At 40.0% G+C, this 13,607-nt stretch overlaps 1 protein-coding gene across 1 annotated transcript in view; it reads left to right on the top strand.

Moving 5' to 3' along the window:
• MFHAS1 (malignant fibrous histiocytoma amplified sequence 1) overlaps window positions 1–6,715 on the top strand; it is a 65,362-nt gene extending 58,647 nt beyond the window's left edge. The window contains exons 2-3 of the mRNA XM_018569987.1: window positions 3,580–3,893; window positions 6,172–6,715. Of these exons, the coding sequence (XP_018425489.1) occupies window positions 3,580–3,710 (131 nt within the window). The 3' untranslated portion in view covers window positions 3,711–3,893; window positions 6,172–6,715. The remainder of the gene's footprint in view (window positions 1–3,579; window positions 3,894–6,171) is intronic.
• The last annotated feature ends 6,892 nt before the right edge of the window (window positions 6,716–13,607 follow it).

Raw genomic sequence — 13,607 nt, 5'->3', positions numbered from 1 at the left:
TATATATTATTAATTAGGGATAAACAATACCAGTATCAGGAAGCCGGACGGTGAGCCATTACACGCTGCCCGACTTCCTGATTGGCCGGGAAGCCGACTCCATGCTCCCTCATCATCACCAAATTTAATGACTTTGCTGGTTTCCTGGCCAATCAGCAAGACAGGTGGAGTGTAAGTCGGGAAGCTGGCCAATCAAGAAGCCAGGTGGCGAGTAAATACCCGCCTCCCGGCTTCCTGATTGGCCAGAAAGCCGACTCCATGTTTCCTCCTCACTGGTGACATGTCTTCCTGGCTAAATCAGGAAGCCGTGTACATTGTCACGATAATGTAACTGATTTGCTTTCCTGCTGCTTTCCTTGTGCATTGGTAGGTAGGTGTGTGCAGATGAGTTTCTAACATATTGTGTAGCTGTTTTCTGTGTTTATCTTACTGACTGAAACTGTAGTTGTTCATTAAATAAGTTCTGCCAAAAAAAAACACAAATACTCATTACAGTTTGCTTTCTCTGTAAACATCCATCTAAAAAGTGTCCTAACATGGTGTTGGATACAAACGCTATTAGGAAGTCATCTGCTTCTTTGTAACACAAGCCAAATGTTGTGCTAAAAAGGTTTCCTTGCGTTTTCTTCCTTTTCTTTGTCATTTCTAAATGAACTTTGTCTATTTGTTGTGGTCAGAAAAGAGCAAGAATGGGTGGGGACAGGATGAACAACACTGGTTCACAGTTATTAGTGAACTCCAATAAGCTTCTGATTTTTCAAAGACTCACTATGAAATTTCTAGATGGAGCTCCCAGCTTTGCACTCCTCTGAGGAGTCTCACTGATGCTGCTTCATTCCGCATAATAGAAAGGAAAATTAAAAACCTGATTAAACTCCAGGGGTTAAAATATGTTGAATTCCGCTGTAGTCCTTAGGAGGACTAAGACACTGGCTTTACCCTGTTAGCAGGGACACAAAGTAGAAATGTCACTTTTAGGTGGACTGAAGGTCCATTTATACAACACAATGCATCTAATGCCAGGTGCGCTGCATTGCCACTCTGAATAGTACCTAGCCCCACCTTCCTGCTCTGCAATGCATGACTGCAGTAGCATAGGAGGTGCGTTGGGGTGCCTTTCAGAATGAATGGCTATGCAACGCGCTAGCACACCTAGCATGTGGTCCATTGCACTGTTCAATAACTTGTGCCAAACGTGCAGATGTTTTAAATCTTCTTTTAATTAAGTATGTGTCAAAAATGTAATGTCCTTAGTCTGCGCACAGGTGCACTTTAAAGGGCTGATTTATATCTCTTTTGACCAGGGTATACCTAGGTGAATGCCATTCACATGGCACTGCCACCACTAGATGGTGCTAAGAAGCATAGGAAATTCCTATGCTCCTCAGCGCCATCTAGAAGCAGCAGTACTGTGTGAACGGAATTGTTAAAAATTAGCCCCTGTGGTCACACTATCTGCATGGAATTTGCATGTTTCTCCTGTGCTTGCATAGGTTTCCTTCCGCACTCCAAAGACATGCTGGTAGGTTAATTAGCTCCTCTCTAAATCAGCCCTGTATGTGTGTGCTTGTATGTATGCATTTAAGATATGGACCTTAGATTGCAAGCTCCTTGCGGGCAGGGACTGATGAGATAGGGACCTTAGATTGTAAGCTCCTTGTGGGCAGGTATTGATGAGACAGGGACCTTAGATGGTAAGCTCCTTGCGGAAGGTACTGGTGAGCTAGGGGCCTTAGCGTGTAAGCTCATTGGGGGCAGGAACTAATTAAATAGGGGACTTAGATTGTAAGTTACCTGTGGGCAGGGGCTGATATGAATGTGCAGTATGTAAAGCACTGTGTAAATTGTCAGCACTATATAAATACCTGTATAAAATAAATACGCGTAAGTAAACAGATGAAACATTAGAAGACATTTCCACCACACCTCTTCAGCTTCATTTGAAGCACCCCCTGATTCCATTTTCCCAGTGATTTACTGCATGCATAATCCAACAGAAAGAAGTCAGAAAGTTTTCAGTAATTATAAGCAGCAGAAAGTTATGACACTAGATTTTTGTTTCAACAGACGATTATGAGTTGTTTTCATACAAAACGTAGCCTAGGAGACAGATTTGTTGCTAAGAAACTAGTAATAAATATACAACAGCAGTCAGTATAAGTGGTCAACAATAGTGAAGGTTTAACATTTCCTATAGATACATACATATATATATATAAAGACATGTAGCTGCAAAGCAGTATACACATAGTCTTACATGTGTAATCTGTTGCCTTTCCTGAAATTACTCCATTTTCCACCCATTTTATTAATCATGTGCAAGAGGAAATCAAATAGAATCTTCATTGTATACTTCACATATGAATCAATGAATTCAGCAATGTTGATTTATCTATTTGCACATCAGTAGCCTTTTTTCATTGATGTGCTCTGCCAAGATGTTGACTAGACCAGTGTTTTTCAACTTTTTTTCAGTCAAGGAACCCTTTAAAACTATGCAAAATCTCGAGGCACCCCAGTCTAAAATGTAAAAACTGATGTGTGGCCCTTTCAGTATCCATACCAGACCCTTATCACAGATAGAGGACAGGTATGGATTTTAAGGGAGGGGAACCCATGCAAACAACACACACCAGAGTCCCCCCCCTTCAAATCAGGATCCCCTCTCCACATTAGAGTTCCCTGTAATTCCCTTTTACATTAGGAGCCCTCTCCTTTCACATCAGAGTTTCCCCTCCCCATTAGAGCCCACTACATTCACATCAGAAGCCTGTCTGCACCATGGAGAGGCATGATGCTGGGGCACCCCTGAGAAAGTCAGAAGGCACCCAGGGTGCTTAATGGCACACTTATTGAGAAAGGCTGGACTAGACTACACTGGTCTATTGACTAGACTAGAAGGAATCTATTCCCAGAATTCTCTTTTGGCTTTCTACTACTCACTTCCTGCTTCTGGTCATGTGATCAAAACATCACATGACCAGACGCTGGAAGTGGGGAATAGATTTTCCTACTCTCCTTTTCTGGCACCATGCTTGTCATAGGTCCAATACTGGCATTGGGTGATGGAGCAGGTGTTCCAACACCCAGTGCCGGTACATAGTGTCAAAGCTGGCACAGACATGTACATGCCTTCAGATCTGCAAGGTATGTTTAAAAACCACTACTGTACTTGCTAAAAGTGTGCAGTTGGAGGGTAGGCTAACATTTACCACTATGGAATAGGGACTTGGTAGATATTGCTCAGAAGATGCAGTATTTTTTAATGAATGCACCACACTGAAATGCATAAATCCTAAAGCAGACTTTCTCACAAAAACATTATTTCCTCTCATATGCTATATCCCTCCTCTCTGTTACATAATCTTTTTTTTTTGTAGATACCTTTTTTGTAGGTGCTCACTTTCACTTCCTCTTTCCTCAACAAAGTGAGGAATACATAGCCTGTACATGCATAGAACAGAGACTACGAGTGCCTACTTACTCTATATTGATCCACTTATTATTTGTATTGTACTCAATTGGGAACCGTGCTTATTATTTGTCATTAATCACATTTGCTTTTCCTTTCCTTTGCAGGAGAGTTACTCACCCAGCCACGACCAGAAGGGATAAACGAAATCGTATGTCCCAAGAACGGCACTGAGAGAGTGAATGTAGCTCTGGTTTTCCCCCCTACACCAACAGTGCTCAGCCCTTGCTCCAAGTGATCCCCCAGTATCCCACTTCTTCACAGTATTTGGAAAGAAGAATCAAAGAGTCAAAAATTAAAACTGAGACAATCGCAGAGTACCCAAACATTTTTCAAGAACTGTGACCATGTGGCATATTAAACACAACAAAGGCACAATTCTAATTAACTGGGAGGCACTGTGTCATTTCAGAGCTTTAAGGTATGTGTATAACACACAAACAATGATTATGAATCATTTAAAGGAGATGTATCGTCATTTTGTCCACATTTTATTTATTAGGATTAGGACTAAAACTTATATTTTAAGAATTATTGTTTTTTTGAGCCAGATAAATCTGAAATATTAAATAGTAATATTTTGTATTTTACTTTTGGGGCACTAGCTGGATCTTTGGACTACTTTTGAGGTTTTCCAATTTATCCTTATCTCCTGCTGAAAAAGCCTACTGTTTGCAACAACTCAATAGCTTAAACGGTGTGTGAAATTTACATGCACAGAGCAGGGGCTTATCACTTACTAAATGGATGCATCTAAGGTTCTAATGAGAGTCAGTGCATGAAAGGAGATGATTACTGCTGCAGTGTCTTTTTAGCTTACTTATACTGCTCTGGCAATCCTTAGTCATGAATGAATTGTTTACCTGAATAACAAAAACTGTATTATGATGTAAAACATAAAATGTATTTAAATAGATTACATTTGAACAAAAACATTAATGTTTTTCTTTAAAGGTAAATTATAATGCTTTTATAATTTACCTTTGGGTCAATTATGTTTATTTTTTTGAGCTCATAATATTTTTAAACTTTTTGTTTATTATGTATACAAAGTCTTTGTTTTACAAGTAAACATTTAATACAGGGTGCACCCACACGTCACAGCGCATTATAGGTTTTTAAGGAAAGAGCAGAGCTGAGCAGAGCAGAAGCTGTTTGCCTTTAAACTGTCCCTCCCCCTCTTCCCCCCACCCTTCCTTCTTTCCTTCTTTTTCCCCTTTGCTTTTATCTCTCTTTCTCCCTTCTTTGTCTACTCTTGGTCTCCCTTTTCCTTCCTCCCTCTCTACCTCCTCTCTATATGATAATCCTACGAACCTGTATGAACAGTGGAAAGAGACGGAAGGGTAGATGAGTCCCTCTTGTGACTCTTTCAGCTGTGTGTGTGTAAATTGCAGCTTGGTCTGCGAACTTGTGTAAACAGGCTTTTTTTGCTTAGAACCTTAGCCTGGACAACCTGTCAAAAAATAGCCCATCACTTCATCTGCTTGCCTGAAGTAAAAATACAAAATATATATTTAGTACTAACCTCTATATTCTTTATTTTGTAGTCATTGCTATAACAAAGAAAATATATGAAAACCATTATGCATTCTATTTTTTCTGTTTTTGGTTGCAAAAGTGTGAAGCACCAGTATGCCTCAGGCAGTTACTATGGCTCCAGAGGTGTCAGAAGTTTCAAAAGTGACCAATGTGCATGGTACCCTACCATAGGGTCTATAGATCACCAATGATCAGCTAATGGGACTCCATTTTAGCAGCTTTGTGCTCTTTGGTCAGAGAGCTCACTAGCTTCTGCTTTTAGACCTCCTTCACACTCATTTTGTCAGTATTCCACTCAGCCAGCAAAACTAGTTCTTAAAGCTCCAGATTGTCAGGTGTGCTGTTTATTGGAGGATTTAGAGGCCCACTGCTCTTCATGAGAACAGGAATCTTATAAAAGTTGTTCTGCCACCCAACACACACAGCAACACATTAAACATGACTTGACACAACATGCCACAACACAGCTCTGAAATACATTTAGTCTTTGGTAAAAGAAAATAATTCACTTTATTACTTGTATTTGCATAAGTTGACATGAACATATTCTAATATTTATGACACTGGGAATGTAGTGAATTTACAGGCCAATATGTAAATCTGATTAGCCCAATCCTGTGATCTGTGTGGGCCTGCACTGTTCACTTACTTCTCCAAATCTTCCTGCTGGCCAATGGGCTATGTCAAAAGATTGCCTGTAGGTCTCATTATGCAAAGTCTTCCAAAGCAAGTAGACAGCAGGATATATGCGCACTTGGAGGTGGAAGTTATACAGTATATGCAAGAAGCAGATATATAATTTATAAATATATAAATTATATATAATGCAAGATCTTAGAGCCACGGCTCTTCGTTGGAATATACTAGATGTCTGGCTGTCATGCTGAACCAATGGCTTCAATGTTTGGAATCAATTATATAGAACAAGTACCCAAATCAGGACTTACTTTTTCCAGGCCAGTGATTCAAATTATTGAAGCCAGTGAATTAGCATCACAGTTAGCATTTTCAAAATTAGGGAGGTAATGGCAGCCACCTTTTTTTCTAAGATCTTTAAATGAAAATCTACTTTGCTGGGGAAGTAGCTGCTACCATTAGTTTGCTGAGAGGTGCTTGGTTTTCCGTTCTTATTTTAACTGAAGTTTTTTTCTTTTCTATAGGACACATGTACTTGTTGAAGAATATATCACATGGAGAAAATGGGTGCATTGCATCCACAGACAAGTAAACCGTGACTTTTACACACCTTTTTTTATAATGACTGAGATGCACATTTTTATGGACAATAAAGTGTGTTGTTGGAATGGGATCATATGTGAATTCCACTGTAAAGTAATGTTGCACCTGTTATGTATCACAAAAAGGATTGTGGGAATTAAATGACTACGTTGTTGATTTCTCAGGGATTTTGCTTGCCATGAAAATACAAGCCATACAGTGTAAAATGGTTGTATTGTGACAAATATACCATTTAAATGTAAAAGAAAATCAGATACACTACACTAAAGTTCATTGCTCTATAAGATCAGCAAAATTATACTTATGTTTTGTTTTTAGAACTTTCAGAACAAAAAAGCACATTAAATGTTATGCATCTCACAGTATTTAGTCCGCATGCATCTGATGTTTTCCCTCACTGTAAAACACAACCTCTTTTAAAGGAAATTTCTACTGAGACGAATACAGAGGCTATTGATAAAATGGAATTATAGGCAAAATTAAAAATGACATGTACGCTGCAGTCTGTCACTAGCATTAATATAGCAGTTTATGCTTTTTTCTGAATCCCCCGTAACGTAGTTGTATTACCTGTCTGTAGATAAGTTATTTTTTCACTTCCTGTAAAGGGTAACAATCAGAGCTGATGTTTGTGGGAGGCAAATTGAGCAATTGCCCAAGGCCCCCATGTCTCTGGGGGCCCCCTATGATCTACCAAAAACCATGCCTATAACAAAGCAACTCACAAGGGGATCAGAGCTGTGACAGCAGCCTCTGGGAGACCTGAGCTACGGAAGATAAAGATGCAAGGCACCTTAGCTGGCAGTCACAGCTCCAAACCCCAGTCTGTGACGGTTTTCTTTGCTTGTAGATTCTGATGCAGAAAGCCCTGTGCAAAATTAAGTGGGGCGAACAGGCTAGGGGGCAGGGTGGCGTTTGCTTCCCCGGCCATTGCCTCTGCAGTTAAATGGAACTGCCTGTCCCCATCCAGACTTCTGTTAATGCAGGGTCCTTTGTGGATGTGACAGAACTAACCTGCTAGCCACTGCCACTGGTAAGCACAGATCTGGCAGAGGAGGTCTTACTTTATCTGGTTCCTCTGTGGGTTTGACAGATGACATGAGCTAATGCAAAGCATGGTAGAGGAAGCAAATACGGTAGTGAAAAACTTTGTATGCCAGCTCTGCGTTTATAAGGGACAGCAGTGAGTAAGTGAGCTGTTACAGCATGTGCCAGTCCAGTGCTGGCTTGGAAGCGGTCAGTCACTTTCTACAAGGCTACCTCATCTATATGCCTACAAAGCCAGCACACAGACCATGCTTATTTTGGAAAAAGGAAATTCAAATGTTAAAAAGGAGATTAAAATATCTTAGCATATTTTAAAATTATGTTTTTTACATTCTATATTCCACACCACCTCATTCTGTATGCTGTGCTGTACATTCCCTATTTCCCGAAGTCTCATTCTGTACACTGTGCTGTACATTCTCTATTTCACACCCCCTCATTCCGTATACTGTGCTGTACATTCTCTAATCAACACCCTTTATTCTTTGCGCTGTGCTGTAAGTTCCTCCTTCCATACCACCTCGTTCTGTATGCAGTGTTGTTTGTTCCCCATTCCACACCACCACATTCTGTATTCTGTGCTGTTTGTAGCCCATTCCACTCTGCCATATTATGTAAGCCATGCTGTACGTTCCCTATTTCTGCATGCTGTGCTTCACATTCCATATTCCAATCCACACCACCTCATACTGTATGATATGCTGCACATTTTATATTCCACACTGTCTCATTCTATTCACTGTGCTTTACAGTCCCTGTTCCATACAGTCTCACTTATTGTATAGTGCATTTTGTATTCCACAGCAATTGGAGTAATTGGTGCTGTATTAGTTGCTTTGGCATGTTTGCACATTGGCAAGGCTCGCGGATAGGATGTGCCTTCTGTAAAAGGGCCAGTCAATTGTGTTTACCCCACGGCTAAAATTCCCAGTCTTTCCTGAACTTGTCCTTATCTTTATGTTTAATTAAACAGATGTTCCGGATATATTCAAAGTTGTGAAAAAAATGCTGCTTTCATTTTCTTATGCCATTGTTATCAGTATAGGGGGCCCCAAATATATATATTTACCCAGTGCCCTGTTTTATTTAAAACAGGCCCTGGTGACATTGCTGTTCATTCTGCAGTAAAATCGCACAGCAGGTTTAATTCATATAAATAAAAACTGACCATTGTTAGCACCCCTGCCAATGTTGTATGTTTTTTTTTTCCAACTATAACACTGTTGCTGGATAGCCTGGCTTGTTGAAGGAGGTGGAAAAATAACAGATCTACTGGTAGGATCAGAAGGTAATACAACCATTATGGCAGGGACTCAGAAAAACAAAATCCACTGTGTAATTTATAGAATGAATCATCAACTTCAATGACCTGAATGTGCCCGCATAATTATATGAGTATTTATTTAGTCGGAATAGCTATTTTAAAGTAATTCATTTTTTTTACGAACTTACCTGCTCCTGAAAATTTCAGCTTCATCATGGCATCAATGATTTACTTTAACTAATTGCTGATATAAGCAAATTACATTTTCAATTAGTAAAGGAAAAACAAATACAATTCTGGTAAATATTCCTTAGCAATTTCAATTTTAAAAGCAATGTAAATGACAAAAGGCATATTAGTAGAGCCCATACATCTGCAAATCAGGTCACCCAAAATTTCTCTTTGTCAGAGGGTAGTGCCTGGCCGGTCCCAGATGGTCTAGGGCAGTGGTCAGCAACTTTAAACACTCAAAGAGCCATTTGGACACAGAAAAGAATACACCGGGAGCCACAAAAACCTTTTGACATCTAAAATGAAGATAACACTGCCTATATCGTTTTTTACTGGGCGGGATTACATTGAAATGTGTGACCACGTCACCGGTCACACATTCCAACCTCGTCACAAACTTTAATAGAACAACGGCCCTGTCTAATCATTTAATCAGAGAAATAGATTGTCAGAGAGCTAGTATTGTGATTTGAATGAGAGGTAATACCTGTAATTGTTACACTTACACCTTGAAAAGAAACTGATATTTTGCCCATTCAGACTGCCCTACCCTACAGGCCGGTAAACTTACCATACCATGCTCCCACACCGCCTCTACCGCCTCTCTACACTGCTGTAGCCCTCACTAAGGTTGCAGGGCTACCTGGTATGATGGACCACGTGAACTCCTCATTTGACAGTGCTCAGGCTTGAGCAGCCAATTACCAGACATGATCACTGTCACTTTGAGTGAGAGTTACTTAAAACTTCATCCCTGGTCCAAGCTCCAACACTGGTGCTTGGACTACATACACACTAGCCTCCTGTGTTTGGTTTATTTAAAAGCGGGAGAATCTGGGAAGTATAAATACATTTTATGCTCCCCAGATCTAATTCTCCTGCATTTAAATGTACTTGCATCTATGCATGTTTGTGTGCATTTACATGGGTTACCATCAGGGCGTAACTAGAAATCACAGGGCCCCAAAACAAAATTTTGTATGGGGCCCTGTGACTTCTAGTTATGCCCCCTGCAGAGCCCACTTGAGATCCCACGCAGCCCACCTGAGGGTGACCATGTAGAGCCCACATAAGACTCTCTATGGTGGGCTCTGCAGGGTCATCCTCAGGTGGGCTGGTCACACTCCTTACCTGTCCGCATCCTCTTCCTGCATGATGGCTGATGGGCCCTGCCTCCTTTGCCGGGTCCCCTCCTCCGTCACCGGGCCCCATCTCCTCCTCTGCTGCTGACCACAGGCCATGCCTCCTCTTCCACTGGCGGGTCTAGCCTGCTCCACTGCCGCTGCTTGCTCTCATTAACTCTGCAGTGGCTGTGAGAAGAACGCGCTGCTGCACAGATCACTGTCAGTGATCTAAACAGCAGCACATTCTTCTCACAGCCGCCAGTGAAAGCCACCAGCATAAGATGCCATAGCGACCCAGGCGGCCCGCATGGCATCTGGCCGGGCCCCCACGGGCCGCTAGGGTCGCTATGGCGATTGTTACGCCACTGGTTACCATGCATTTAGACACATCGAGAGTATTTAATGTGCCCAGGTGCACAGAATTCCATGTTCCCTAAACACAGCCATATTGAACACACCTATATTATATTCATACCAATAAATATATATATATATACACACACATACATACATACATACATACACACAATATACATACTATATTAAAATCATTATTTGCACTTATATGCATTTAGAAATGTCCTATAAACACATATAATCACAGGTTTGTCAATGCCAGTGTAAATGAGGCCTTTCGACGGGCTGGAATGATGCAGCAGAGAAGGGTACTGCTATCTGCAGACTCTGTCGCTTTGCCCTGATTGGACATAGTGACAGTGTCTTTTTAATGTCATAGTCTTTCTTTTACATTCTGCAAGGCTAGTCCCATCACTGAAGATTTTATTCTATGAAGTAAATGTCTGCATAATTAAGATGTAAGTGGTATTGTGGCCACACCTATTGATATGAAGTCATCTATTACTTTAGTACATAACCTATAAAAGGATGTTATTATACATGTGTATTACAGAGAACCATTTGAATCTTTTTGTACATGTACCATTACCACTGGGTTAATTGGTGATATATGATGTGAATAAGTCATCCAGATCTTTTAATGAACTACTCTACAATTGGATAAGGAAAACAAAGGTTCCTTAGAGGTGACACCTCCATTATAGGTGATTTCCGTTTTCAGAAATGAGCTCAGTTTGATTTATTAGAAATGCTACTTCCATTATAATGTTATTGATCTTAGCACGCCCTCTAGTGCTGAAATACTTTATTGCACATTCAATTAAAAACCGTGTCTTTGCAGTGAGGTGAACAGATGCTTACAGCAGATAAACCATGCTCACCAAAAGCTATATGGATGATTGCTCTTTAAAGCCAAGCCTGCCATATCATTACCAGCAACACAGTTTACAGGCGGGTGACACTACGTCAATCCAATGCAATAGGCAATGCATTTTAAAAAATTACTCTATGATTTAAACTAATGTTCAGCTTGTTACAACAAAAGGGCTTAATTGACAACTGTAAGGTCTCACTTCAAATGGAGAAATTATACTGAGCCAGTTCACATATCAAAATCCAGCAGTCCTTTGGGATGCCTGTTCTGATCTTTCATGGACCCTTTCGCTGCCTTAAGAGACTCTCTACCTGTCACTTACTGCATTCTGTCTGTGCTTCTGTTACACAATACAGAAAATTAGTGTCCTTTGGAAACAGGTATCCAATACATTTGTCGATATTACTCTAACAGTGACACATCCTCATGATAGAGACTGGATATTAATGACTTTTTTATATGCTTCCCGGTGTTCTTTTTTCTCTTTGAATTTTCTGGAATTCATTTTTTTTAGTTCTCTTGGGCCACATGCCAAAAAAGTATTGCTTACGATAACTACTTTATACCCACAATAAAAGCAAATTATAGTATCAGTAGGGCTAAACACACTTGTTTTTTTTAGGTAGCTGAGCTGCCACCCTGCTAACCATGCCTCTCTATCCAAAATAGTGCCTTGCCATGTCTTTACATAAAGGTGTTAGGGTGTCACTCTGGTCCTACTACAAGCCTAATAGAATGCTTGTACTCGCTTCTTTATTGCTACTATAGCAAACCAACTGGCTTGACAAAACCAAAGTACTAAATAGCAAGGCAAATGTTTATTGGTTAATATAGTCACTGCTTATTTTGAGAACTGAGATGGGGTAGATTTGGCGCAGATCCTGGTACAGGATGGCATGATCTTAAACTTTTGACATGGACAAGGTGCATTTGAAGGGGATAATTTAGCATTAGGAGGTTTAGTTTAAAGTGAGCCTGTTAAACCTGAACTCCGGAAAGATATTTAAAAAAAGCATTGCAATTTGTATTCATTCAAGATTGTTACATTTTTTTAAAGACAGTGTTGGTACTCAATTTTAACTTGAAATTAGCCTCTTGCAGTCCTCTGTAGAGTAGAATTCTATCTGAGAGAAGGAGCAACATTAGGAGGCAATCAGGAGTGCCAGATGAACACGTGCCAAAAAAAAACATACTGAAAAGAGAAGAGAGCAGAGGGATAAAATATCACTGTTTGCTGCTCTTTGCAGGTAAGTAGGCTCTTTCAATGCAAGAGCCCACCTAAGCAATCCAATCAGAAAGTTGCATATGTGACCAGATGCAGTACTGATACTTTGATACCGGGGCCCCAATATAATTACAAATGACCAGATTAAAAATGAACTAGTAACATAAGCTTTGAAAAAAAACTGGGGTTGAGTTAAAAATACAAACCCCAGACAGCCTTTCAGAACCAAGTGGGGACAAGATGTGTACTGACCATAACAGTGAATTGGTTGGTATTTGCGTGTTAGGCTCAGGGGGCCTCATGATGTGATTCTGGGAGCAGTTATAATGTTTTACTTAGTATTAGCACCTTATGGTTCCTACATTTATGTCATAAACAAGTTTTTTTTTCCTATCATAGGTACACTTCAATTCAGTACTTAGACCTAAGGTACCAAAACAGGAACAAATAATTCCATTGGCTTGTTAATGATCAAAAAGTATCTCAAGTTTACAGAGTCATTGAGACCATAAAGATCCATCATATTTAGAATAGTCACAACAAGCAAAGTTAGAAATGTTTCATTGTAATAAATTATTAAAGTAGATGTAAAGATGTGCAGACTGAGCACCACACTGATTTATAAACACAACCACAAAAAAAGTCTTAAAAAACGTTTTCTTACTTGTTCTAGTAGTTACGTGACCACTCAGGCTAAATTTTTTTTTCAGTGGAGCAGTGGCTAGGGTACTCTAGGATGGTTTCACGTCACTTCCTCCACCAGTTCCAGACTAACCCTTGCTCTGAAAAGAGGGTGATCGTGCAGCATTATCAGTGCTTTCCAGGAAATAATGAAAGTTGGAAAAAACAGTCAGGATCAAGAGGTAAGAAGTCTCAAAACAAGGTCACTGTGCTAAAAAAACTTACACATAAATATACAAAAACAATAAAGTGCCTAGTGATAGCCCCAACATAATATGCGACCTCCCCTATGGTTAAATTCAATAAATCTCAAAAATGCATGTGCAATGTGTTGTGATCCAGAACACATGTGCAACTCCAAAAAATTGGTCCAAAAAAAAAGAAGCTCTTTAAGAGGATATGTCAGCAATATATAAAGTGCAAATGTTCAACATTCCAAAAAGGTATTTCTTTTTGTGATATCCTTAGTGTTTTTGTGTAATCAATACACTCACCAGACTCCTTTGACCCCTATTAAATGGTCAGACTGCACTCAGATTCAAATCCTTAGCGAG

This window comes from Nanorana parkeri, unplaced genomic scaffold (assembly GCF_000935625.1).
Source record: "Nanorana parkeri isolate BGI_ZX_2015 unplaced genomic scaffold, ASM93562v1 scaffold1439, whole genome shotgun sequence".
In the NCBI taxonomy this organism is placed as follows: domain Eukaryota; kingdom Metazoa; phylum Chordata; class Amphibia; order Anura; family Dicroglossidae; genus Nanorana; species Nanorana parkeri.
Note: the sequence above shows the minus strand (reverse complement) of the source record. Positions and strands in the feature narration are given on the sequence as shown.